Here is a 27,815-nt window from a genome sequence, read left to right as displayed (position 1 = left end):
CGGCCCGGCGCGCTCGGCCACTTCCGGCTCCTCACATCCGCACCGGGCGCGGAGCGGCATGGCGGTGGCGGAGAAGGAGGCGAGCCAGCAGAGCACCCTGGGCGCTTACTCGCCCGTGGACTACATGAGCATCACCAGCTTCCCGCGCCTGCCCGAGGAGGAGGCAGGCGGCGCGGCCGATACGGGCCTGCGCTCCCGGAAGGAGGAGGACGCGTTCCTGGGCGAGCAGGACACGGGTGAGAGGGGCAGGCGGCCGGCCTCACCCTGCATGCAGCCTGCACCTCTCCCCGGGCCGCTCCGGGGGCACCCGGCCCCGACCCCTCTCGCCGTCCCAGGCTCTGTGCCCCTGCTCCATCCCCAAGCCCTCCGAGTCCCTTCGCCCCTGCATGCTCCTGCTCGCAGCTCCCGGGCCCTGCTCACCGCCCGTCCCTGCCTCCCCCTCCCCGGGCCCTCCCCTCCCTCGCATCCCCCAGACCCCGCACGCCCACCGCGATGCTCCCCAGCTCCAGCCGCTCCAGAGCCCTCCAGCACTGCCCCTCACATCCTTCCGGCCGCCCCACAGCCATTGAAAGCCCCTGATCCTAGTTTTCCATGAACATCCCAGCAGCGGTTCCTGGTCGGTCTGTCGCCCACTCATACATCTGCACGAGCTGAAAGGGACCGCTCCGCAACCCGCGTCACGCAGGATTTAGGCACTTTGGGGGTAACAGATCAGGTAATCCCAGTACAAACTTACCCCCACACTCCTTCCCTGCCCTGTCACATCACTGTGTCCCCAGGTACAGGGCAGAGAGGGGACAGCTGAGCCGCAGGGCAAGCGAGGCTCTGCCACGCGCCGATGCACATGGCCCATGAGCCAGGAAAGATCAGGTAGGGCTCCTGTGCGTCTCTCCAGGAACGGAAACACAGCGGCAAGTATTGCCAAGCTCAGTCCACGTCGAGGTGGGGGACGAGCCAGCTGACACTGCCTGGACACTGCGCAGCAGCGGGTGCATCCCAGCCCCACTGCCCAGTGCCTGTGACCCCGGGTGGCCCCACTGCCCCATCCATCCCCATGAAGCGTCAGCCTTTCACTGTGCTAAATCTTGGGGGCTCTCATCAAACCACAACTGTGTCTGTTACTCATTTTCCAAATCACTACCACATTGCATTTGTCACTGCACACATGCAACACTGTTCATTTGTCTGTCTTGGCCACATGCTCCAGTGGGTCTGAGCGGTACCGTCTTCTTAGCCTTGGTGCCTTATTCACTAAACAGGAGCTTGCTGGAATCCTACATCCTCATTTTCCCCAGGCCCTGCCTAACTCCCTATTTAATTTGCTGGGACATGGCAAGAATCACAGGCACTGAAGCTGATCTGGAAGCTGGGTACTAGCTGCAGATACCAGGAAGTTTTGCAAAATCCTAGTGATCTTTCCTGTCAAATACACAGCTTTAATAAAATCAGGTGTTCCTTTTAATTGCCTGTTTTTAATTAATGCTTCTTCGTAAATAGTTCAGAGTCACATTTTTCTCCTCTCCATTTTGAGTTTCCTCAAGTAATGTAGCCTTTCTCTGTGTTAAAAATCCCTCAGGATTTTGCATCATGATGCAAAATTGAACCTTGCAGTTTTAACAGCCTGTAAGTTATCCTAGTGTAACACTGTTGATTGTGATTCACTGCCACAAGTATTAATTCGTCCAAAGGCCTGTTTCTCTTCACACAGTGGTGATGGATGCCAGGGACCTGCTTCTGCTCCAACCACTCTGCCAAAGGAATAGGGTTTGGTTCTGCGGACCGAAGGCTCTGCAGTCTGAGATCGAATGCATGCAGCTTGTGGGGGCTGTTTTATAGCCCCCAGGCAGATCTTTGGCCAGGTGACCCTCCAAGCCCAAAGCCAGTATTTGAATAGGTCCCACATGCACCTCGTCCTTCACCTCACCCTGTTCTGACTGTTGAGTAAAGTTTCCATCATCCATTTTCATCCTGTTCCATTCCAGCACCGCTTCACGACCGGCGCCAAGAAAGTGAAGCCCCTCGTGACGTGTTTCACAGGAACAGCTCTTTCAAAAGCACGAGGCCTCTCATTTCTCACATGACGCACAAGCAGAGTTTTATGCTGCTTTGGATGTGCAAGTATCCTGCTGGGGCATGAAGGTTTCCAGGTCTGTGTGCTCAGTCATATAATCTCCCTATGTGCCCACGTGTGGGATGGTTCAAAGAGCTTCCTCTCTCCTCTGCTACCACGTGTCACTTAGAAATTCACACTCATATAACATTGTGTGTCTGTTGCAAAAGCCATCCGTGGTTTTTCATGCCACACTATCTGCCAGACCAAAAGGGGTGGGAGCCTAGACCTTTGTTTTCTGCCACATGGAAGATTTAATGAAAAAGAAGGCTCCATTCTAGCATTCTTGGTTCTAAGGAGAAGCCTCCTGAAGAACCAAATGGTCCCAGATAGCAGCATCTTCCTGAGCCTGCAAGCAGCTCCAGTCTCTCTGCTGTCCCCTCACAGCATTTCTAGTGCTGAGGTGACCCAGGTTCCTCAAAGTGCCACTTCCCACATGAAACTAGGTTTCCTTCCTGGCCACTCACGGAAGTCAAGTAGCATTTGGCAGCTTTTCTTTCAAGGGAGAAAGGTGAATTGTGGTGCCTGGCACAGGCATCTGGATGTTGGCGCAGCAGCCTGCTCCCTGCCCTTCATGCTTGAGGCCATCAGTGACACTCTGCTCCTATTCCTCGTGCAGTGTGAGCGGCTGCAAAGAGCCTAAGTGACTTGCCCAAGGTCTTGCAGGAAGTCTGTGGCAGAGAAGGAAGGGCAATGTAAGGCTTCCGAGCTGGCTGGGGGCAGCCATCCCAGGGGGCAGTGGCCTGTCCTTTCTTCCCCCCTCCCATGGCTGCGCTCTGGGTGGTTAAAGATCAGCCCAGGACCCCAAGGACACCCTGGACTGCCCTCCTGTCACCAGGTGCTATGCGAACCCGAGGCAGAGCAGACCGACGCCTCTTGGAGAGGTTGGTGAAGGACTCCAGGTCAGGTCTCACTCTGTTTCCCCACTGCTGGTGGAACTGGAAGGGGAAATGTGCCCACAGCAGTGAGTGTCAGGGACTGTGCATGGCACCCCTCACCGAGAGCATCCGCTGCCAGTCCAGTCGTGGCCCTCACTGGAGACACCCCAGCCTACCACCTCCAGTGGGCCTGGGCTTCCCCCCGCAGTGCCCACACGCTGCAGGCCTCACTCGCTCAGACCTGACCGTCTTGTGAGGGGCTGCGGGTGTGCTGAGTGCTGCCGTGCTCAGGGGTCCAGGCTGGGAAAGTTGAGCCCTTCCCAATCCCCCTCTTGAATCACTGCAGCATGGCTGAGAATGGATTCACCTTAAGGGGATTCCCTGACTGTAGGGGATTTACTTCGAGTTACAGCATCACTGAAATTAAAACTAACTCCCTGCCTGGCCCTAGGAGAACTGCACAAGGTCTGAGTTGGACCCCGGGGTTTTTAATGTCATGACAAGGACATGTCTGGCAGTCCCCCAGGAGATGCTGCCTGCTGGAGGAGGCTGAGAGAGGCAGAGGGGTTATTGGGGCTGTGGGGCTTCCACCTGCTCCTGCTTGCTAGGTCGCCGCCTACACCAAACCCAGACAATGTCCCCTGAGCAGAGGGGCAGCTCCAGCACAGGCCCAGCAAACAGCAGGTGTCCCTGCTGCCCCGAGCGTGCACGTTGCGGCTGTGAGAGCTGCAGCCCTTTCCCTTTTCTCTGCTCAGGGTGTCTTCTGGCAGGGGAGGAAGCTGGCAGTCAGACCTTCAGCCTCATCTTTTACAGATGAAGCCCCAGAAGGTCCAGGTTCGGGTCCCAGCCCTACTGCAAAAGGGGCCGATCCCAGGGAGTTCACAGCCCCCTGGCCATGCATGCAGGATTAGCCTGCAGACACAAGACTATTCAGCATTTCCTGACAGTCTTCATGAGGGAAAAGTCCTCCCTGTCTTATCTTCTCCCTGTAAAGTAATAGTCACCCACTCAGCGCCCCTCTTCTTCCCACCATGGATGCACAGAGCACTGTAGCCCTTGGGCAATGGGAACGGCCTGTCCCTGAGGAGGGCTAACTGGCTCTCAGGAGCCCAGGAGAAATTCAGTCAGGAGGTCCCAGCTGTTCTGAGCCACTCAGCCCTGTTTGGTGCCTGGCAGCGATGGGCATGTCCCCTCCAGCAGCCTGCTGCACCCAGCCTTGGGCCCTACGGCTGCCTCCAGCAGCATCGTGTGCTTGACATCAGCTGTGTGCAGGCAGTGCGTGCTCAGCGGGCACCCTCTCTGCCTCGAAAGCAACAGCTGAAGCAAGCAGAGATTTGAGATATGTTTCAGAGCAAACCAGAGACTTTTTAGTCACACTGAACTTTGCTTGCTGTCCAGCGGACGCCAGGCAGCGGGAGGCCAAGACTTCCTCCCATTGCATTTGCCATCTCAGAGGCTGGGAGTTCAGCAAGCAGCTTGATTTCACAGCGGGCCTTGTCAGCCTGAGGACGTGAGAAATTACAGCTGTAATTTCTTTCCTGCTGTAAGATCTGGTGGACCTCCTGAGACCCTCCAGTTTGCAGGTTTGCTCTCCTCTGCCCCCACTTTGTCATGCTTCAACAGAGGTATTTCCTGTGCCTGTGTCACATGTTCTGCTTTGAGTCTGTTTTGCTCAGGTGCTTGAGCTCAAGCATAGCTCCACATAAGGCTGCTGGATTTTTTTTTTAATCTTAATCTCCTCTTCTTCATTTCTGCTGCATTTCTGAGAAGTTTTGGCAAGTTAATTCTGTGTAAGAAACAATCCAAAGGAACAGTAATTGTGGGTTCATTGCTGAAGGCTGATGAATTGACTGAAATGGAGCAAAATTCAGGTTTCTTACCCCTCTCCAGGGAAAAGTAATCTTGGGATAACTAGCACTAAAGGAAAGGAAGAGTAAAATGACCCAGAGCAGCATCTGAGCCAGAAAGTCTATTGAGAGCTCAGATCAACAGGTCAGGTAACAGCCCTGCTGGAAGCGGCACAGTGTAATGTTAGTGCTGGGTAAACACTGCAATAAGAACCCAGTGTTGCTCAATAAACTAACACTTGTTTTTTCCCTGCTGCCCACAAAGATCCAGACTCCTTCTTGAAGTCTGCTCGCCTCCAGCGCCTGCCCTCGTCCTCCTCAGAGATGGGCAGCCAGGATGTGTCCCCTCTCCGGGAGACGAGCAAGGACCCCTTCTCCGGGGACTGTAGCTGCCGGCAGGATGGGCTAACCGTCATCATCACCGCCTGCCTAACCTTTGCCACAGGGGTCACAGTGGCCTTGATCATGCAGATCTATTTTGGGGACCCACAGGTAAGACAAAACAGTGACTTTGCAGTCTGCTCTGTGCTTTGGCTCTGAAAATAGCAGAGCCATACTGGGCGCTGTGCTCCTGCACCGTGGCTGCAGCTGCAAGCAGCAGTGCCTGGCAGGTTTGGGGGTGGTCCAGGATGGAGCACAGAGACCTGCTGCTGTGTATCCAGCTGTGATTTGAGCCAGATGTGAAGGTTTTTCAGAGATCAACTCCCATTTAAGCAGGAGACATCTTCTGTACATCTCCACTTGCAAGAAGTTTTACGGATCTGTCTGTCAGAGCCCACCTCCGAAAGTATCTATTTCCACCCAGGATCAGGCAGGGGAATGTCTGAAAACAGAGCAGAACTTCCTGCTAATCCTCCCCATGGGCCAATGCTAAGTTGCAGAGCAAAGGTAGCATGGCGATGAGACCATACTTTCCTTAGAGGAAATACGCGACAGAACATTTCCTGCGAAGTAGTGTAGCCTGAGAATGGCAAGGGGGCATCCAGTAGACACAGTTGTCTTTGCCACATGCCACCCAGAAGGGCAGACCTGGCTGCAAGTCCAGACAGAGAAAGAGAGGACTTTGCTGTTTTAATTTTTTCTTCTCTTACTGGGATGCAAGCACAACTGCTGGCAGTGGAGTGGCTTGTTCTTTTGCCTCTCTGTTTGGGGCAGCTGAGAGTACCCAGAATTATAATGCCAGGGACAAATGGAGGTTGTGCAATTCAGTCCCTTTGATGCAGCTACTGAGAGGGCTGGTCCTGCCCGCCAGCCTGTCATGTCCCTTCCATCTTAACACATCCCAAGGCCACCCTGGCTCATGCTAAGAGTCAGCAATTTGGACTTGAGAATTAACTTGGCTGAAAATGGACCTTTTTGAACTTCATGCAACTGCATGAACACTGGTGCTGGCATGAAGAAAGGATGAGAACAAGCCATGATGCTGTGGTAGGGAGGTGGGACTGTTGCTTTTAGCAGTTGCACAAGTGTATTCCTGTTTCCAGGGATTGCATTGCCACACCTGTAAAGAGGGCAAACCATCCCTCTGTCACTCCTGAAGATTATTCCAACTCTGCCCTTGGGCTGTGGAGGATAGGGGCAAAACATGACCAACCAGCTTAGCATGCCTGCTGCTGCCCACCCTTTGAAAGCCAGTTGTGCTGATGACTATGGTCAAATGCTGGCACACAGAGTGGCCGCAGTTTTTCTGGTGTGGATGTGTGCTGAGAGACATGTTGCTTCCACCCACATTTGGAAGTACCTGAAAACTCAGGTCAGGCACAGCCTTGGCTCTGGCAAATGGGAGCCAAGCAGCTGGCCTCATAACTACTGCTACATCGACCACAGCACTTGAATCATCCCGCAGAACCGGGCTAAGACCTGGGTGGCACTGGCACCTTCTCCTCAGGCACAACCACTCTTTTTTCCTCTTCTGGCAGCTCTTCCATCGGGGCGCTGTGGTCACGGATGCTGCCCGCTGCACGGCCCTGGGGATAGAGGTGCTCAACAAGCAGGGCTCCTCGGTAGATGCAGCCATTGCCTCGGCCCTCTGCGCAGGAATAGTCAACCCCCACACATCAGGGATTGGCGGGTAGGTATTAGCTGCTTCCCCCGTGTATCCCCCATGCTTCACGTTGTCTGCGGTTGTCCTCAAGCAGGCCATTTCCCTATGAGCGGAGATTTGCCCCTCTGCTAGTCCAAGTCCCAGCTTGCAGGATGCGTTTGCAGCAAGTCTGGCCCCCCCTCGAAAGAGGGCAGGCAAGCCTCAGATCAGCAGAAGCCTTCTCCCCTGCTTTGGTGTGTCTCCATGGCAGCTGTGGCCATCCAAACTCACATCTCCAGCTGTGTCCATACAGAGGTGGCACTGTTCAGCTGCTGCTTGTGCCTTCACATCCTCCTTAAGAGCACAAGGAAGCCCCCAGTCACCAGTCAGCAGAGGCTGAACCAGAGCTGACAGCAGGGCAGAGAGATCCATAGCCTAGCCCCAGTGAGAGCAATCATGTGCCTGCTTTAGTGAGCAACAAGCTAATCTGAGCCTTAGGATTGAGAGTGTAGAAAAAGTGACCACGGGCTACCTCAAACTCTGTGCAGATGTGCCAGGGAGTTTGCAACATCCCAGGCTCAGTCCCAGTCCCAATGTTGTTAGAGATCAGATGGTTCCCTCTATAAACTCTGTTGCTTGTGGAACAGAAGAGTGAGGTCTGACTCTGGCTCCAGGCTGGAGCTGGGGAAGGTGAGGGAGGTGTGCATGGGAAGGCTTGGATAAGAGCACTGCTTGGGCTGGCAAGCCCTCAGCCTGGGCTCCCTGCCTCCTCCCAGTGCTTCTCTCCTGGGCTGGGAACCACATGAGATTTTCACATTCACCAGCCATCCAGGAAGTCTCAGGAGTGTTGCATAAAACACCGTCACCTGATAGCATCTCTGAGCTGAACTGGAGCTTGTTCTATTGTAAGCAACTCCCCCCACCCCCATCTTGTTGCAAAATTGCTAGGATTAGAAAGAAAATCCTGCATAGTCCCAGCCCCAAAGTGGAACAGACCCAGTAGCCCTGCTGGTCAGGCTGATGGGAACTGATCCAGCCTCACTTCCTGACTCAATCCCATGGACAACCTACTTCAGACACCAGGCCTCACTCGGTCATCCTGAAGAGCTCCCTTCACGGCTCTGGAAGCCGCCAGGACCTGAAAAAGGGCAGAAACATTCCCCTTACACTGCCAATGCCCTGGCCCAGGTCTGGGTCACTTCTGTGCGGGGAGCATCCAAGAAGGGCTCTGTTCCCGAGGTAACACCTCTGGCTTGCAGTGATGCCAGGCAGGAGCCACACGTTGAACCTGGCAGCCTGTGTCATGCAGGAAGGCAGCCAGAATGGACACCATGGCCTTTCTTTCCTAACGGGCTGTGAGTCCTGGATCTCTGAAGGGATCTGACCAACTTGCTACAATGGCCCCCTTTGCACTGGTGCCAGCAGGGCCTGTGTTCTTTTGGGTTTTATGGTAGCATGGCTATTCATGTGAGGGTTGGCTAATCCCACCATTTCTCTGCAGGGGTGGGGTGATGCTGGTCCATGACATCCGGAAGAACAAGAGCGAAGTGATTGATTTCCGTGAAGTGGCTCCCCTGGGCATCCCGGAGGAGGAAGGCCTGCAGAAGGCCTTGGATACCAGGGTGAGGACCAGTGTCTGGATGGTTTTCTTCTCTGGAGCTGTAGCTGGCTGATGTCTCCAAGTCTCCTCTCTCTCCATGTCCACATTCCGCCCTGACTCCCAGGCTGAGGGGAGGAGAGGCCTGGGGAAAGCAATCAGCTGGGGGCCCAGAGCCAGAAGTCACCTTTCATAGGGCAGCAGAGGTCAGCATGGGCCAGACTGCCTTATGCCCGTCCTCCTTGCAGCCAAGAAGGCTGAGCCACATCTCCTCTGATAATATCCTCTCTCATTTGTTGTGCGCTAGGAGATGAGGGGAAAGATCCCAGGCCGTGAGGACCTGAGGAGCCCTAGGGAAATACTCCTGTGGCACTTCTGAAATGCCTGAAGCCTGCAGGGCTCTGGGGAGTAAACAGGCCCAGCAGGGCAAGGGAAGTGAGTGAAACATCTCCCTCCAGCAGTGAGATGCCAGAAGAACAAGAGTCCTAGGAGGGAGCAAAAGTCCTGTGTTGCTCTGCTAAGTTATTTCTCCTGATTTCACTGGCTTGACATTGGGAATGCATTTACTTCTCTTTCTTTCTGAAGACCTTTATTCCTTAATTTACTGTGTTAGAACAGACCTCAGCCTCTTCCCTTCTCCTAAAGACCATGCAAGCATCTTCCATGTGAGCATGACTTGCATCTCCTTTCTGTCAATTCTTTGACTTGCAATTGGGGAACATGTCCTTATAGGAAGGAAATGGTACTCTTCCTTTTTGTCCTTCCTTTTTTACAGCCAGGTCTCCTCGTGGGGGTGCCAGGCATGATACAAGGAATGCATCAGGCACACCAACTATATGGGAGGTAAGACAACTTGACTGGTGCAGGTGGGCCGGCACCATGCTGCAGTGGTTGGACAGTTTGCACTCTGTGGTCCTTGCGGGGGAGCTGGGAGCACATGACCACTTGCCATTGGACCACAGACTCATCTATCAGTCACAACCATTAGCTAAGGAGTGCTTGGAGGTAAAAAATACATTCATTTTTTATTGTTTTATTTAAAAGAAAGAATTCAGTTTTGTCAGGTTTTCTGGGTTTTCACTAATGAATCGAAAAGTGAAGAATGCCTAGAATAGAGGGTTTCCATCTTTATCTCTCATTCTCTTTTTTTCTTCTTGTCTTTGGTAAGAAAAGAAAGTTGATTACAACTGAAAAATGATCCACTGCTTAAAAAGTGATAATTTTCAGCTTTGATTTTATCCAAAAAGCAAAAATTTTTGCAAACATTTTCTAACAAGTGAGAGGAAGAGTTCGAATGACTTGCTTGGAGTTGTGGTCTGATTGGAAATTTTGCTTCAGAGATCTCCCTCTCCCCTGTCATTTTACTGATGTTTCTCTCTGGGGCACATTGTGGATCACTGAGATGATCTCGGTGAAAAGAAATAACCCACCAAAAGCTCAGTGCTCATTTTGGTGGTCTGGGCTGCAGCTTGCCCCACAGTCTGGTGTTGCAAGAGTGCCCTTACGGCAGACCCGAACCCTGTGCTTGCTCCCCACAACCAGTGCTGCCCTGCTGCATGACTCTCCAAGACAGATTTCTCCTTGTTTTTTCTTTGGCAGACTCCCATGGTCTGAGCTGCTGGGCCTTGTTGCTGGTGTTGCCCAGGATGGGTTCAATGTCACGCATGATTTGGGTGAGTAAATGAAGGGGAGACAAGGGTCCTTACTCAGCATGGAGAAGCCCACTGCCCATTGCGCTGAAGAGGGAGAAGAGAGGCAGGAGGTAGATGGCTATTTGCTGGAAATTAGGGCTTTTCTAACCTGGAAATGGATGGTGTCAGGAGCTGAGCAAGGCAAGAGGAGACCATGATGACAAGAAAACAGGAGCCCTTTCCAAGAGTCGGTTGAGACCAGGGCACAGCAGACCAAGCCGGGCAGCCGGCCAGGGCTGGCCAGGGGAATGGCACTCTGCTCTTAGGGCTACAGCCTGGACCACACTCCAGCTCTAAGCTGGGACAAGAGGCGAGGGCTGCCATGCTGGCTCTGCTAAAGCCTCACTACGTGATGTTGGGGGAGACCCTCGTTCCCCCTTTTCTACACTCTCTGCCCAGTCAGGCTTTAAATGTGTGCAATACATGAGCTGAACAGGGAGCTGAGGACTTAGTTTCCTTCCCAGCTGTAATGGGAGCACAATCTGACCACCCTGTGATCTGGGGCTCTACTTTTGAAATAGGGCAACAGATAGCAGCAGCTCCCAGACTTCCCCATCAGGCACACAATGACTCCAAGTAGTCTGCACGTTGGGTTGTCTGGATGTCCTTCCTCACTTCCCTGAGATACTATTCTTCTCCCTTTTGCCTGCAGCCAAAGCTGTAAGTGAACTGAAGGACTTGAACTATTCTGACAAGTTTCGGGAGACCTTCCTGCCGGATGGCCAGCCCTTACTGCCTGGCATGTTCGTGAGGCGACTGGACCTTGCAGCCATTCTGGAGCTGGTGGGAGCAGAAGGAGCATCAGCTTTCTACAGCGGAAACTTGACACAGGAGATAATCTCTGAGGTGAGCCATATCTGTCCTTATCTCTGCCCCTGACAATGGCACAGCACAGAACAGCCTAGGAAGGTGCTACCCACCTTATCACCTGCTTAAAATGGGACAAGCACCTGGAGATAAGCCATAGCCAGGTGCCACTTCAACGATAGGGACAAATACATGGAGCCTCCGTTTTTCCTGCTGTCCATGTCAGTGCAGTGGTGTAAGTGACACAAAGGTCATTTCTACAGTCTACAGAAGTGAAACCTGTGCTTTCCTGTATAACCAGGACAGACTGACCTTTTTGATGGGGGGAAAAAAAAATCACAGTTTCAGAACACCTTCTGGGCTGTATCAAGGTAGCATTAGTGACAGCCCCTGCTTCCCCATAGGAGAGGCACCCCATTGCTGGAAAGCATTTTTTTTTTTTTTGTTAATGGGACTGTGTGAGTTACAGACTTCAAGAAGATGGTTTAAAAATAAAACTGGAGTAAGAAGTTCACTGCCTTCTAACTTAAATAAATGTTCCCTCTCTATTAAATGGTATAGGCTTTTGAGTCAGTTCAACCCATGAGCTGCATCACTGCTGCCCTTTATAGGACATCTCTATAAGTAGTGAAGTTATTTCAGATTTGTGAGTGAACTTATGAGATGGATACCCCCATGAACAGTCCTGCTTTAGTGACAGAAGCAACTTAGTATTTGCAGTGTCACTGCAGGTCTTTTCTCCCTCCTTTCCAGCCAACCTGCTTTTTCCACTGGCTGTTGGGACTGTCCCCAGAAGGGACATGAGTGATCCACCCTCCACCACCTACTCACCTCCCTTCCTGCCAATACGTCATGTACACGAGTGATCAGTGTACAGATATCTCAATCACCAAGTACATCAGACGCAAAGGCAGGTCTCATGCTGGGTGTGTTTGAACCCGGGTGAAAGTTTGTTACCATCTCCTTGCCCTTGAGGCCTCTTTTCAATGAAGGAAAGCATCACAGCCAGGGTCTGACTGCCAAAGTATCCCCAGAGAGTGCTGGCACGCTTTGTGTGATTCACTCCTCAAAGCGGTGTCGGCACTAGCCTGTGCTCACTGGCACTCCTGCATCAGGAGCCATCCCTGAGGTGTCAGGAGGCTCCTGCAGTCCAGAGTGATTGATATGGAGAGAGATGATTTCCTGGCCAGAAGAGGAATGAGAGTCCTGGATCTCTACGCAGCTTCTTTGTATTGCCATGGGCGCATCATGTACACTCCAGGCAGCAAAAATCATCCCTCATTCACAGTGCCTGGTTCCACAATTGCCACCATCCTCTGCTGACATCAGGAGGTCAGAGCATGGTCTAATTTTGGGCATCTGGCACTGTGAGCCTTGTGAGCAGAGGATCAGACTGACTTGGACACACTGAGTGTTGCCCTGGTTGAACTCCTGTTGTTAGGGGTGATCTGGAAAAAATACTGACAACGAAGTAACTGTTCTGGTAAAAAAAAATATTGTCAGCACAGTGGCAGTGGCATGAATGTTTATTAGCATACTAAGTCCCATTGTCATATAAGTTATACTGGAAAACTACTTTTATAACTGTGTAACTGCAGTCACAGTGGTTGGTGGCACCGTTTTTCCCCTACCACCTTGGTTAACCTGATGCATCTTTTAACATGTCATTAGTAATCTGAATGGGCTCATTTGGCTGAAGTCTTAGACATTTGCAAGCTCTGTGTTTGGAAACCTTCTCCTGCAATTCACCTGCACCACAGCAGAGATGGAGAACAAGGAACAGGAGCAAAGGTGGAAAGAGGCTCTGTCCAAACACCACTTTGTTGTTGAGTCGCACGTCCAGACTTCACTGCTGAATATAGAGCCCTGCCTTAGGACTGGAAACATTATGTCCTTCCCATGATAATATTGATTTTATCAGCACCCCTGAAACACCATCACACATGTGAAAAGCTGCTGTTTGTACAGCAGTAGTTCAAAATGATCCTGGGAAAAAGTCCCAAGCTTGTGGTGCATCTCCACAACTAAATCCTTAATTATCACCCAGTCCCCCCAATCTTTAAGCCTGCTCGTGGGGGAAAACAAGCTCTCTATGGAGGAGAAAAGCCTGGTATTGCAACACAAAGGACACTGGCAAGCTCTGGGGTCAAACGTGCAATTACAGGTTTGGCTGCAGAGTTTGCTCTCTGGCTTCCCACATCAGCTTCACGGTGTTTATTGTTCCAGCAAAGGGAGGACAATTAAAGCAGTGAAATCATGTAAATCTCCAAAGAGCTTATGCTTTCTTTCAACCCCAATATGGGAAAGCACAGGTACAAAAAAGTGTTGTTCAGGGAATTTGAGACAGTGTCTGCAGTGTGTGGCCGACAGAGGCTTCTCCCCCTTCTGTACCTTCGGACTCCTCCTGCTCCACTCCCAGCAGCTTCACTCAGGCCTTCCCCCGGCCCAGCTCCAGGGAGCCAGCTCCTCCGGCACGGGCACCTGCCTGCTGATTTCAGCTGTTGTGTTCAACCAGGCCTTTTCCCTGGGATTGTTTTCAGAAGAGAGAAGGGATCCCAAGTGGGAGCCTTTTGCAGTTTGGGGGTGATTTGGCACACTGAAACAGGCATTGAACCTAATGCTCTGAAGTGCTTCAGCACACAGGCACCATGCCTGACTCACCCCTGTTGATGTGCTCTCCATATTAATGCATTAGCTTTCCTGCTCCTGTGTTTCGTCAACTTCTGCCAGAGAAAGTGTTTTCTTGCTAAGTTAGCTGGTTAGTTTGGAAACCAGAACATGTAAAGGTTCTTTGTTTTTCCCCATTTTTGGATGGAAGTCCAGAGGACTCTCAGCAGCAGCTCACCCCACCAGAATCTGTCACTGGCCTCTGTGTGGTTTCTCCTGGCTGAGAGAAAAGAGTTGGCCCACCAGCATGGTAGCACCTGCAAGCTGACAGAGGGGTCATATGACATCTACTTCAGAGGTTTTAAGGCCAGAAAAACAGTTACGATGGTCCCTGCTTCATCTCCATCAGGACTCAGCCTCAGAAAACCTGCAGTGGAGGGAATTACTCATCTTTACTGTGTGGATGAAAATTATCAAGCCCAGTAAATTATACCTCTAGGAAAGTCTCACAGAAAGGCCAAGGGTATAGCAGCCCCTCCTTTCACCTGAAATCCTAAAAAATAGGGTCAGAATCCTGAGCTAAAGAATTCTAGTGATCAGGGACTTACTACATCCAGGGTCCTTCTCTTCTGGATCCATAGTACCTTTTATCCTGTCAATATTCAAATGCTTCATAACTTTTAACATACTCATCCTTGCCGCCCACTGGGAGGAAAGGCTGCAAGGCAGTGCTATTTTCCATCCTCATGGGTAGGCAAAACTTTTTCAGGGCACCTGTGGTGAGTGGGAGCTTTTGGGGGTGATCCACAGATTTTGACCATGGTGAACCAGGCCTACAAGGCTTTGTGTCATGAAAGCACAGATTTTTAAATAACTAGCCTTCTTGATTATGGTGGAAGTCCTCAGCACTCAGGAATCTCAATGGCATTTGTTTAATAACACAGTATTTGTTCACCTGGGCTGGCAGGAGAAATGCCTTAATCCAGCTTTCTCAGTGGGATCTGCTTTGCTCTCCTATTCAGGTCCAAAACTACGGAGGAGTCTTGATGGAGGAAGACTTCAGTAATTACAGTGTCATGGTGGAGAATCCAGTCCACACAATATATCGAGGTAAACAGTGCTGCCTGGCCCACTGCCATGCAGCTCCAGGTAAAGGTTTGCTTCATCTGGCAGGAGGTGGTAGCAGTACCTAACAAGCAAGTGCTGCACTGAGCAGTTCCTAACAAGCTCAAAGCTGCACTGAGCTCTGTAACCGAAGAGCCCTCCAGTGGGTTTCCTGCTATTGCCTATTGACACTGATGCGTCGTAGTCAGTTAGGGAGATTTTCAGCACTTGACATGGGCTTTTTTTCCCTCGACAGTGACTGGTGGTGTTTTGGTATAACATTACTGCCTAAAGATGCAACGTAAACACATGCTGATGCAATATCTAGATATAAATTGGACTATAGACTAGTGCCTACATCTGCAGGCAGCTCTCAAAGTTGATCTGCAAAGGAGAAAAACGTGCTTTATGCAGAAAGTTTTTAAAATGTCATTCTTTTATCAAAATTGCTCTATTCACTCTCCTGATACCCATAATGTTACAAATCCATTTGATCTCCATTTATCCATACTGCAGTCCAGAAACCAACCAGCCAACCAGCAAGAGCTGAATTTCAGATACAAAAACCAAACCCTATTTGGGCTTCCTTTATCCATCATAAAGAAATAGAATGACACAATATGAAGGTTTTGGGAAAACCTTTTCAAATCATGTTGTTTTCCATTATCTCCCCAAGTCTGCAAAGCTTTCCATGTCCTCAAGGACAACAGCTTATGGGAAAATACTATAATTAGACAGCATCTGGCAAAAGCAGCTTCATTCCTCTCTTCTTCCCTTCACAGGTCATCTTGTTTTCAGTCCCCCACCTCCACATGCAGGGCCTGCACTAATCACAGCACTGAATATCCTTGAGGGCTTTAACATCACAAATCAAGTATCCAGGGGGAATATCTTGCACTGGATGGCAGAGGTAAGAGTAGGTTAAACATTTGGCTGAATTCATTGTGCTGCTAGAGAATTTATTGATTTGCTGGTTGTACAAAAGTGTTTGTAGGCAATTCCCAGAGGAGAACGAGCAAATAGACTGCTAAGGTGTAAATCTGAGCTGTACTGCTGCCTCAGGTATGTGCAGATGCCGGAATCTCCTCCCTAGCTGATCTCTTTCTCGCTTAAGCAGAGCTTTTTCAGGAAGAAAGAGCTATGCCTTTTGTCCATATCTTCTATGTGGTCGTCTCTACAGCAGATCCTACAGCAGCTGAGGATAGTCCTATCTATTTCCTTTGCCTCTTATGCCGCAGCAGCCCGCGCAGCACTAGAGCACTGTGAGGGCTCTGGTGGGAGAGTCAGCAATGTGTGGCTGCTGCAGCCAAAAAGCCACAAATGGCGATCACAAGGAAAATTAATCTAACACTTTTTTTTTTTTAATCTTTACATTTTAGCTAACCTCATCATCTCAGGGGTCCAGATCACAATTTATGCAGTATTTATGTCAGTAAACAGCCCTACCAAAATATTGCAAGTTTCTAGGAAGACAGGCAAGTGCTCAGTTTCCTGCTCGGTAAGCACAGTTATGTTGTTAGACATTAACAGGTCCACAGCTGGGTTCTAAGAGTCGGGAATTTTAAGCAAGGATGCGATCACATCTCTGTAGCAGCTGGGCCAGCTACAGCTGGCTCACAAATTACTGCCCCTCAGCAAAGGCACAGCAACTAGAGCTGTTACAACTAGAGTTGCTCCTAGGGCTGTGCGAAGGCTGAGAAAGTTGACTCAGATAAATTATTTTCATTGAGCCCACTTCAGGGAGCCTTAAATGAATGTGTTATGTTCTGTGTTTGCACTGGGCCAAGATCTTCCCCCAGCTGGCTAGCGTGTCCCAGCTGAGGAACAGCAACCTCCAGATAAGGAGCAACCACTTCAGAAGCAGAATTCAATTCATCTTGATTACACATGATCACAAGCCTGAAGACATGGCTGAGATTCAGTGCTAGAAGGTCAACACCAAATAGTTCATCCCTGGGGTAGCAATGACCAAGATGTCCTTAACTTGAGCTTCTGGGGTGGGCACATGCTCTGCCTGTTTCCATGGAGCTCTTCTCTGGCCACCAAGCCTCTTGTACATCCTCACCACACTACTAACGGTGGCCAGGAGACTGTTTCATGGAAATGGCCACCTTCTCCAAAAGTTAATCATGTCTGAAGTTGTACATCAGAAGATAAATGATAAGGAGAGATCGTTCGTGCATAACATATCAAAACAGAATTCATGTCTGGCTATCTACCTGGAGGATTATGAGCTGACTTGAACCTTGAATGAAAATGGCATGAACTAAAAACTGAAAGAATCTAGTGTGTTTCTACTAGGCACATGCTGGTTTGGTTGAAGAGCACATTTCTTCTCATGGCTGTCCTCTGGGTATGTCCCATAACTCTGTCCTGGCCCAAAGCTGCTAGTCTACCAGAGTCAAATCCCAGCTGTTAGGGGCTGGAACAAAATGTACCTTTACACAAGGTCTGGGCAGTCATCCTGCACTATGCCCTGTGTGCCATTTGTGAAAATCAGCTATTCAGTCCAAAACCAGGGCTGGATAAACTGTGTCTCGATATCACGTCTTCTTTCCTGATGTCTAACAGCCTGGCTGAGGCTGGTGGGATTCTGTATTTATGAAAAAAACAGATTCCATCCTCTTTAAAAGTGTCATCCCCAAAGTGTCCTGGGACTAACATTTTCTGTTCAAAGCTTTTGGGTGACTTACAGCTAGATAGATGGGTAACACTAGTTGGTGAGGAGAATAGTGTCTTTCTGCTCAGCTGTGGTGGTATGCCACTGGAGCTGTGTTCCGGAGGCATGGGCAAATCCATTCCCATTGGGATGTGGTGTGATTTCTGCTGTTGTGGTGAACACTTCAGAATGGAAAAAAGAAAGCAGCATTCTGGTGACCCTGTTTCCCAGATGGCAGTGCAGCTGAACCACTGAGCTGGGCTGAGTCAGCTGGACAATTACTGTTGGGCATGTTTCGCCTTGGATAGCATATGTACAAATCCTGCTGGATACACTTGGCTCCCCAGCACACAATTTGCCATGCAAAACCTGGTGGCCTTGTGTCACCATATCCATGCCTGGTGGCCTGAGATATTCCCAGAACCAGGCTTTTAGACATTTTGGTTCATAGGCTTTAGCCAACATGCTGAGAGAGCAGATACCTTTTCCTGTGTGAAGAATAGAAAGTGGTATTTCTAGGGCCACCTAAATGTTCCTCTTTCTTTCTCTGTGTTCAATTTAGACATTAAAAATAGCCCTGAGCCTAGCTAGCAACTTGGGAGACCCAACTGATGATGTGTCCATCACTCACACTACAGAAGGCATGCTGAGGTAGGTCTGCGTCTGACAGGCACATTCGTAGTTGCAAGAACCTGTGGTTTGGATATCATTCCTCGATTTGTTCTTTTCCTTGCACAGGGAAAGCTTGTTTTTTTTCTACCTCTGTTTTACTGAGGAAAGACCAGTCCTTGAGGGTCCTCCTAGGGCTCACTCTTCCAAAGCATCACAACTGACCCCAGAAGGCTCTGGGGATTTCCTCACACAGAGGTTTCCTAGAACTAGCTCAGTCTTGAGGGTTCCTCCCACTTTGTCACTCCTCTAAATATTATTTCTCAGCAGGTCAGACAAATAGCTGTCCCTGTGTTCATGGCTGTGACCGCAGTATCTTGCTTTTCTTTCCCCACAACACCTGCAATGGTGCTTGGTGCCTTTACAGTACATCCAGCATCATAGGAGAGGCCAGGCCTGGGATTTCAGCCCAGCTTTTACCTCAGAGCCATTTTTAGCTGTGGTTGCTGGCACAAAGCTGGATTTAACTTGCCCTCCTCTGCACTCAAAAAGACCAGCATTCAGCCAGGTTCTAGTACCTCTTGTCAATCAGGAGTGAGTTCATCACCACAGGTAATGCCTGGGGGGTCTATGGCATTCCCTCTCTGTGCTGACTGAGACATCTCATCTTCTTCTATTTGATAATCCATAGGAGCTCCCTCTCCTCAGTAAGAGCCCTTTCAGGCAGCTACAGCCAGTAGCTGTGTAGGTATACCGCAACCAAGAGACCAAGAAATGTTCAGCTTTCTAAGCTCATTGCTTTCTCTCCTCTTTCCCCCCTCATCACTGCAGTAAATCAGAAGCTAATTCCCTGCGTCAGCTGATTAACGACTCCCAGTCCTTCTCTTCTGATCTCCGCATGCCTCACTTCTCTGTGGAGAGTGGACCATCTGCTAGCCAGGTCCTTGTCATGGGACCTGATGATTTCATTGTTGCAGCTGTAAGGTAAAGGATTTACCTCTTCTCTCCATAACAGGTTCAGAGGGAAGCAGCAGGGAGAAGAACATACATTCAGCATGGAAGCATGGGACCAGATCTGGAGCTCAGTAATATGGGTTGTGGGGTTTGCCTCTCAGAATTAACTTAGCCTAGGGCTGTGGCTTTCAGCTTGTAGAATCAGTCCATGGTCTGCTTCTCAAGGAGTCTCAAAAGGCAAGAGAAATAAGCTTATTATGAGAGGCTGTGTTTTCTAGACAAGATTTGCACTTCCAGAGGAAATTTTGTATTGATCTTTAAAGTAAAAACGGTTTAAAATCACTGGGCTATATCAGTGACACTCCTACACTCCCCAGCTGCTCATGGGGCAGGAATGTAAAGGCAGCTAGGCCTGCCCTGTCCGAGTGAGTCCCAGAACAGGAAGAATGGGGAAGATGGGGTGGAGGTGCGTGAGCTGGGAAGGCCTTGTGGTGCTGCTCTGCCTGTGCAGTCTTGCTCTGCCCACAGCCCTTGCACAGTGCAAACATCTCCGGAGCAGTCTGAGTCTGTTCCCTAGAGAAGAGGTGATAGCTGAATTTGAGGACTGACTGGGACATGGAGACTGACATAACCTATTACCTAGATGGGAATCCTTAAACACAGGCAAGGATTGAGCCTCTGTGGCCCACATGGTTCCTGCTCCTAAATACATGGACATCTTCATTATTCATGTCTAGGCAGCCCAAAAACCTGCTGAAGATTCTCTGTCAAGACAATATGGGACAGAAAATTAGAGCATTGAAAGCCTTGAGGTGTACAGTGAATCACTGGGAGGATTTTGATGAAATTCCCTTGTGTTTCTTTTCAGTTCCCTGAATCGTCCATTTGGCAGTGGAATAATAACACCCTCTGGAATCCTTCTGAACAGTCAGATGTTGGACTTCTCCTGGCAAAATAAAACAATGAACCACTCCATTCCCAGGCTGGTAATGAATAACATGACAAATTCTTTATTTGAATTGTCTGTACTATTTTTATTAATTTTACTCTCATCTCCACAACAATGAGGCTATTTAATGCCTTATTAATAACTTAGAGAGGACTTTTTATAGAAAAGCTCCTGCTTTGGCATTATATGAGCCACCAAAATAGATTAAAGAGAAGGCTTCATGTGTATCAGTTATCACCATAATGCAGTGTAATCAAACAGCATAGTACAGCTGCACTTCTCAGGTATATATTCTTCCTGTAGTCCAGCAGCACTTTAAAGTAACCATCCTTTTCTGTGGACTTGAATTAAGAAGACTTTTTATGATTTATTGCTCTGCATGCTTAAAAATAATTGACAGTGGAAGAAAAAGCTTCAAGTCTTAAAAAGAAACAACTACAGATGGCTACTGGTGGCTTGCAGTGCTGCCTTGTTGTTCCTTCTTGCCATGCATTGAAAAACCATGCCACTTTGCCTTGAAAGCATGGCACTTTAGAAGTGGTGAATGGCTCTCTATACCCTCTGTAAAAGAGCTTTGGGAGCAATGGCATGAAAACTGCCAGATTCTGTTAACATCAGAGCACATTTTCATAGCAGTGTGAATAGTAGCCTTGTAAAAAATGACACAGAATCTGGCTGGCTCAAGTGGAAAGAGAAACAAGGCAAGAAGAGTAATGAGCAACAGAAAAACTTTGGTCAGCTTGACTGAATTGTTTTCAAGTGTCTTTTCTTCAACTGCAGCAAAATCTTATGCAGCCTCGGAAACGGCCCCTGTCTTTTTTGTTGCCCACCATTGTGAGACCGTCAGAGGGGATGTGCGGGACATACCTTTGTCTGGGAGCCAACAACGGGGACAAAGCCTTGAGCAGCATCGTTCAGGTCAGTGTGGAGCAGGGTCCAGGCACCAGCCCTCCCGGAGTTCCTGGTTAGGGTGTGTCCCTCAGTGCTGAATAGGGTCCCCTCCTGCAACACACGCTTTCCATTTTTAACATCCCAGGCGTTGGCTGAAACCGATGGCCACAGGTTTATCAGTTGGTGCCACCAATTCCACACATCTGGTTATTCAGATCCCTAAGAATTATCACAGAATCACAGAATGGTTGAGGTTGGAAAGGACCTCTGGAGATCATCTAGTCCAATCCCCCTGCTCAAGCAGGGTCACCTAGAGCACCTTGCTCAGGATTGCATCCAGACGGCTTTTGAATATCTCCAAGGAAGGAGACTCCACAACCTCACTGTTCCGGTGCTCTGTTACCCTCACAGTAAAGAAGCTTTTTTCTCATGTTCAGATGGAACTTCTTGTGCTTCAGTTTGTGCCTGTTGCCTCTCGTCCTATCGCTGGGCACCACTGAAAACAGTCTGGCCCTATGCTCTCTACACCCTCCCTTCAGATACTTACCTACTGGTTTGCTTCTTCTGCTAAGACAGAGTTTTACACCTTTCCTGATGGTACTGCTCGTAATTGTAGTGGAAAAGGATCTTGACAAACTCCATAATGATTTTGTGTCATTGAAATACCTGTTCAAAGCTCGTCTTAAGGATCAATAGGAGAAAAGGAGCTCTTTGTATTCAGAGAATTGCAGGAGGCTGGCAGCCCTTTAGCCCTTTTCCCTATGAAAAGTTCCTTTTAGCACAGTCCTGACTGGATTCCTCCCTGCTCAGAACCCTCTATAAATTGCTCCTCCTAATTTATGATTTGTAATGAGGTGAGGTACTTGCCAGTAGTTTGACTGTGTGCACAACAGCACCAGATTATTAAAAAGAAAGGCAAAACTGAAGCTGGCTCCCATTCTGCTTTACCTCTTGGAAGGCATTAGTCAGAGCAAAATTAAAGCCAACCATTGCCTCCTAATGCTCTGTTTGGAGAGATCACATGCTGTTCTTTTGGCTGTAACAAATACCTTTTTAGAGATGACGTCAAGTTCCAGACATACAACTCTCTTAATTCAGCAGGAGCTATGTAACAAAAAGCCCTTACAATCCTGAAAAGGTACCGTTTTTTCCAAGAACAATATAAAGGCAGTATTTCAAGGGTCTCTTTTTATGTGTGAAACCCTGCATTTAGTTCATGCAGCTTGGTAAGCCGTTCAAGTCCTCCTTGCCTGCTGCAGCTGCAGATGTTGGAGACACTGGTGAGGGAGTGCTCAGGAATTTTGTGTCTCATATTCTCGTCACTTTGTTATTATTGGGGATCTTTTATTCTCTTGCAGGTTTTAGTAAATGTTTTAACATTTAACAAGAATCTGAGCGAAAGTTTGTCACTTGGTCGACTTCATCCACAGCTTCAATCCAACACCTTGCAGGTTGACAGTGAGTATGGAAACTGGGTATGGGGTAGCCTACAAATCTAGCATGTTTAGAAAACTAGCAGGATTTTCTTAGCACAGTGCTGTGAAAGTGTGGCACAGCCCAGCACACAGCTCATCATCTTCTAGATGATAACCCAGTGGGTGCAGAGCGTTTTGGGGCAGACAAAAAGCTGCTTCTCCCCAACCACCCCTCTATCCCAGCCCACCTCTTGGTAGCAGTTTTGTCCTTAAAACCTTTTGGTGATATGACACTGTCACTGGGGATATCCAAATAAACAAGATCACACCCACATCTTTACCCAAACAGGTCCTCAAAGCAGGCAGATCTTTATATACAGCAAGCAGGCAGTGTGAGCTCCAGGTACTACCCTTGCCATAAATGCTTTTTCTTTCACTTTCCATCCCCTAACACCACCCAGCTGGAGAAGGCAAGGTTCATGACATGGCTTTTTGCTTGGCAGTGCTGGAAATCCACATCAATGCTAACACTCTGGAGACTGAACTGCTAGCTCCTGTCCTTGTTATTGAAAGTCTTGGGCTATTTGGTATTTTTCATGAAGGCCTATATTTTAGCAGAATGCAACCATAAGTGAAATTTGGTTCTCATTTCAGATAAAATAGCCTAAGTTTCTAGGCCTTGCCATTTCAGAGGGAAACCTAAAAATGTATGTTGAGTATGACCCACAGGCTTGCAAATTAGAAATAAATTAAAATGAATTAATAAAATTAATTAAATAAAATTAATTAAACTAATTAAAACAAGCTAAAAACTTCAAAAGCATTTGTAGGTCCTGATTTGCGTGTTTGGACATTTGGCATCAACAAAACATATGTTAAGATAAATCTACAATATATATATACCTTAAATTATTACAGGAATTTTTGCGTGTCTGAATGGTTTGTCCAGGTGCTTCCCCAGTTTCTTACCCTATTCATATGGAAATTATAAAACACCAAATAAAATAAACAAAATGAAAGCAGAAGAGCAAGAAACCTAAGGTAGATGGCTGAAAGAATGAGAATTACATGAAGGGGAAGTTGGGAGGCTTATCACATTTCAATTCAGTTTGTCATTTGGCAACTTGTTCTATTATCGTTTCTTTTGAGCTGCCTTGCACCTTACTTTGATTAATGATTTTTCACAACTAAGCTCTTCAGAACAGGGACTGCCTTCTGTTCTATGAACAGAAAAATGAAAATAGATGCCAGCATTTTCCCCCTTTTCCAAAGAGGAGGATCTTCCACATCTTTAAGTGATCTTCTGGATCCCCTTATTTTCTCCCACCACGCAGAGCACTGCTCGCCTCTGAACACAGTTATGATCACTTTCTTTGCTGCTGAGACCTGAATGTCTTCTCCTTAGAGCTAGTCGATGCTGATTCTCTTTGGCTCACCTATCTGGGACACCTTCTGAAACATTTGCAGGCAGTTTCCTTCACACTGGAGATCTCAAAGGAGTTAAGAGAGAATTTTGTATCACAGATAATGGTGATTTTGGTTACAAACTTCTCTTTTAAAATCCCTACAGGTGAATTTCCTCAAGAAGATATTGAATTTCTTGTAGCCAGGGGCCATCAAGTGGATAAAGTCAAAGTGGTCTCCCTAGTTCACGGGGCCAGGAGAACCAACAGTTTCATCATTGGCCTGAAGGATCCCAGGAGCGTGGATGCTGCAGGAGCCACAATACTGTAGCAACTCCCAGATGGTGTGTTCACTGAACAAGGCTTTAGACAAATCAACAGAAGTGATGTGCATGTTCTGAAATGGCCCCCACAGTGGGATCACCGTATACACACTGCTGAGTAGACTCTCCGCATTCCCTATCCTGGATAACACAAGAGTGGTTAGGAAAGCAAACATATGGGCCTCTGATTTTTCTTTTTCAATAATTGGATTGCAAGCAGCTCACTGTTATAGAAATGCAGAGCACACACTTCTCTTTTGGCAGTCCTGTTAATAATTCCAGTCATTTCAAAAGCCCAGTTTTAGCCAGCATCTTAATTCTAATGAGCAGGAACTTCAGCAAAGGAAACAATCACAGGACCAAACAGCTGCTGATGCTACTGTAATCTTCACCTCCATTTCTTCCTCAAGTTTATTCTTTGCCTCTTGCATAAGTCACTAATTAATACAGCCAGACTAATGTAGTGTTTGCAGGTGCCTGTAGATGGAATATCAGCGAGTCCTTTAATACTCCATATAGGCCAGCTGATTTTTAGAAGCTTACAGCCTCCTATGTTAGCTCCTTTTCACACATCACTGCATACCTTGAATTCTTGGAGTAAATGTTTTGAATCAAGGCCCTGCAGGCTCACTGGAGGTCTGACTCAGAATTGGTTTGCCTCTTTAATGGCAAACTTGGACCAGTAATTCACTGCTCTTGTTCCCAGAACAGCTGTACCACCATATATTGTGTAATGCAGAGCAATGGTTTTCAGCATCTAACAATTTGTGGCCCCCCCCACCCAAAACCGTTTTCTTACAGAGGTGCAGGCTCCTCCACGGTGAATTTAAGCTTACTGGTAATGGGCTTATTTTTCTTGGATACTTTTTGGTGATGTCTTAGAAGTAGTCCACAAACTTTCAAGAATCCACAGACTGAAAATCAGATGGAGAGAATTTAGGCAGATTCAGGGCTTTCTTTACACTGCCTTATCTCAGCCTGCTTTGAAAGCAGGAATTGTATAATCCCTACAGAGAGGCTTGGGATTTTCTGCTTACTAAATTCATGTCTGTACTTCAGCTCAGTATTTTAATGCTGGTGATTGCATTAGAAAAGCTGAAGAGAGTGAGAGGAAAAGATGCACAACAAAGCAAAAACTACTGAGATATTTTTCTTTTTCCAACATGTAACATAGAATATACGAATAATTCTGCATTTCATGCACCAAATAGAATGGAAAAAATATCACAACCGATTGCTGCACAATCTCATTCAATCCACATTTGAACATTTCCCTCTATTTTTACTAGTAAGTTAGGCAGAGATACCTAGCACTACAAAGTTTTGGAATTTGGTCATTTGTTTCTTGCAGTCTAAATTGTAATGATTTCCTTTGAGGTGCAAATGGGTCTATGGCCACTGTACATTTTATGTATGTATGTCTGCTTATGGCTGTCTTGGTCTTTCATTTGGTGATTATGCAAGTTATCCCAGACCTTCCTTCTGAGGGAAAAGGAAGCTGGACCCTTGTATATACTGATTTGTTTGTAACACACCTCCTTACGTTAGTTCCACTTTGATAAGGGGAGTGAGCAGGGCTGTTTTGAGGTGGTCACTGGACTACCATAGATAATCAGACTAATCATTCCTGACATCTGCCAGCTGAGGATCTCAAGCATCTTACGTTAAGTCTTGCACGCTGTGCTGAGGAAGGAAAGAGATACTTCTATGCTCCACTGAGATGCAGCCACCCATGAGGCAAGTGAGGCAGCTATTTAGCAAACATGAACATCTCCAATATTTTATGTTACAAATAAATCAATAGCAGAGTGTAGCCGAGAGACAGCAGAAGTACAACAGCACACATTATCTTTGAGAAGAAAATTGTATTCTGTATCACCAAAATGTTGTTATGGCAAGGACAGGATTTCTTCACTGCAGAGATGCAGAATCTATTTATTTATTTTTCTGTCATAGCAGCTAGCATTGATCACTGTCCAAAGTTGGAATATTCATAAAAATGTACATCTCTTGTCACAGATATTTTAAGGCTTAACAGGAAAAGAGAACTGATTTCTGTGCAGTGAACCTCACTGATGAAAATTCGGGATTTTCTGGCACAGTGACAGCATTGATCTGTCCCTCAGACATGGAGCTTTACCAGACATAACTGCAAAATAAGTGGTCAAGTAATTGTTATTACAGTACTTTGCATGGAATATTACAAAACACTTTGAAAGATACAATTTCTACTTATTAATTGAATTCTTTTCACCAGTTCACTTCTGGTGCTGGGAACTGAGTGTTCACTTGTGAGTTAAAGACTCTGCTCTGATTCAAAAGGGCACTTATATGCCCAAAGGTGAGATTTCAGAGTGATTATTTAGAATCTTAATAGTAAGCACGCTCCTAAGTGCTCTGCTGGATCACAGCCTAATTGCGGAAAAAAGAGAAAATCTAAAATTACTGGAATATGGGTCTTACAACCTTACATCCTGGCTAAGAGAAGCAAAAATATTTTGAATTATTTCCCATTTGCTCTGTTTAAAAATACCATCAGTGCAGCACAGATGTATTTGATACCGAAACCTTTATCAGCTAACGTCTGATTGGCCCAGTGTCTCCAATACTTTGCGTCAATCTGTTGTGATGAGATCTGATGAACTTAATTTCTGGTACTAAAAAATACCTGATGTTTCCTTATGTACAGGTGAGATAGACACTGTGAAATAAAGGGCCATGTTCTAGAGAAATACGTGTGCAGAGTAACTGCATTGATTTCGACCCAGCTATTGCAGACTTCCGACTGCTCAGAAGCAGAATTTGTCCTAAGACTCTGACATCAAAGCCTGCCCCAGTGTCAGTGAGGGGCTCTGGATGCAAAATACTGTGTAAGGTGGCCAAGAGGGAGCTTGAACATTTAACACAGCACTACAAAAAAAAAAAAAAAAGCCTTTGCCAGGTGTGACTGTTACGACCTTAAAAGTGATCAGCCCATTTCTGTCCACGTTTGCATTGCTCTACATCACTGTGTGCTATGTTTTTTACATCAGGATTAACTGAAGACAGGAGCTGGCTGTTAGTGTTAGCTCAATTAATCAGCGATTTCTCGCAGAGGCTCGGTGCAGCCCGTGACTGCAGCTAACAAGCAGTGCTTCGCTAGCTTTAAATACAGTTGTTTGCCCGTGCGTGCCGAGCACACGTTGCTGTGTATAAAAGCCTAAAGGAAGGGTTAGGCAAAGGTGAGGACTGGCGTCAAGCAGCTCAGGGGCATGAGGACGCCTTTGGCCCCTCTGCTGTGCTGGGAGCCAGTTTCTTTCCCTCACTCCCCACTTCAGGGCCTGGACACAGCAAGTGACTGGAGCCTGCCCCAGACCCACCAGTGTGAACCAGTGCAGACGTCAGGACGTCTGCAATGCAGACGTCAGCGGGGCTGCGGAGGCGGTTACAGCCATGCTGCTGCTGGGCCCGCGGCCGTGCTGTGGCCGGGATGGGGACAGGGCAGCCCCCTGTGCCAGCTAAAGGAAGGGGGTCAGTGTCCCACCATCCCCTCTTGCCCTCATCACTCGTGCAGCAAATCCACACCGTTGTCCCGTAAGACCAGCCGAAGAGAGACCTGAAGCTCCCTCCACGTTCCTGCTCGGCCGCCAGCCCCCCGGCCGCCAGCCAGCGAGCGGCTCTGGCAGCTCATGCGCTCCCCCGCCACGCCGCCCCGCACACCCCGCCGCTGCCCATCCTGGCAGCACGCCGTGCCGGCCACGGAGCCGCGCAGGAGCCGCGAGCTGTGAGGGGCTGCCAAGGGCGGCGAGGGGCTGGGGCAGTGCTGTGGCCGCAGCTGGGCCAGAAGACGCAGATCCCCTTTCTTCAAGCACGAGCGGGCTCCTGCGATCCGCACGGGTACCCACGTAGCAGCTGCTTTGCTGCATGTCTGCTAACGTCTCCCTGAATGCGGTGACACCTACGTCTCTT

At 48.3% G+C, this 27,815-nt stretch overlaps 1 protein-coding gene across 2 annotated transcripts; it reads left to right on the top strand.

Moving 5' to 3' along the window:
* Positions 1 to 26,599, top strand: GGT7 (gamma-glutamyltransferase 7). Of its 2 annotated transcripts, XM_026100133.2 has the most exons (16): positions 109 to 236; positions 1,983 to 2,147; positions 5,101 to 5,327; positions 6,755 to 6,906; positions 8,360 to 8,480; positions 9,231 to 9,298; positions 10,055 to 10,128; positions 10,799 to 10,992; positions 14,583 to 14,670; positions 15,447 to 15,574; positions 17,886 to 17,974; positions 18,764 to 18,916; positions 19,755 to 19,872; positions 20,616 to 20,753; positions 22,085 to 22,184; positions 23,712 to 26,599. In XM_026100133.2, the coding sequence occupies exons 3-16, from the start codon at positions 5,160 to 5,162 to the stop codon at positions 23,873 to 23,875; spliced, it is 1,755 nt and encodes a 584-aa protein (XP_025955918.2). In that variant the 5' UTR covers positions 109 to 236; positions 1,983 to 2,147; positions 5,101 to 5,159; the 3' UTR covers positions 23,876 to 26,599. The 2 variants fall into 2 exon arrangements, with proteins under 2 accessions (XP_025955917.2, XP_025955918.2); XM_026100132.2 differs by lacking the exon at positions 1,983 to 2,147 and having other exon boundaries at positions 1 to 236.
* Positions 26,600 to 27,815: the final 1,216 nt, after the last annotated feature.

This window comes from Dromaius novaehollandiae, chromosome 16 (genome assembly GCF_036370855.1).
Source record: "Dromaius novaehollandiae isolate bDroNov1 chromosome 16, bDroNov1.hap1, whole genome shotgun sequence".
Classification (NCBI taxonomy): Eukaryota; Metazoa; Chordata; class Aves; order Casuariiformes; family Dromaiidae; genus Dromaius; species Dromaius novaehollandiae.
Note: the sequence above shows the minus strand (reverse complement) of the source record. Positions and strands in the feature narration are given on the sequence as shown.

What these genes read in the sequence shown, in the direction of transcription:
- GGT7 (XM_026100132.2), top strand. Translation starts at nt 59, where the DNA reads ATGGCGGTGGCGGAGAAGGAGGCGAGCCAGCAGAGCACCCTGGGCGCT. An exon ending in CACACATCAGGGATTGGCGG is followed by an intron (nt 6,907 to 8,359) that starts GTAGGTATTAGC and finishes ATTTCTCTGCAG; the next exon opens with GGGTGGGGTGATGCTGGTCC. An exon ending in TCTTGCACTGGATGGCAGAG is followed by an intron (nt 15,575 to 17,885) that starts GTAAGAGTAGGT and finishes TGTTCAATTTAG; the next exon opens with ACATTAAAAATAGCCCTGAG.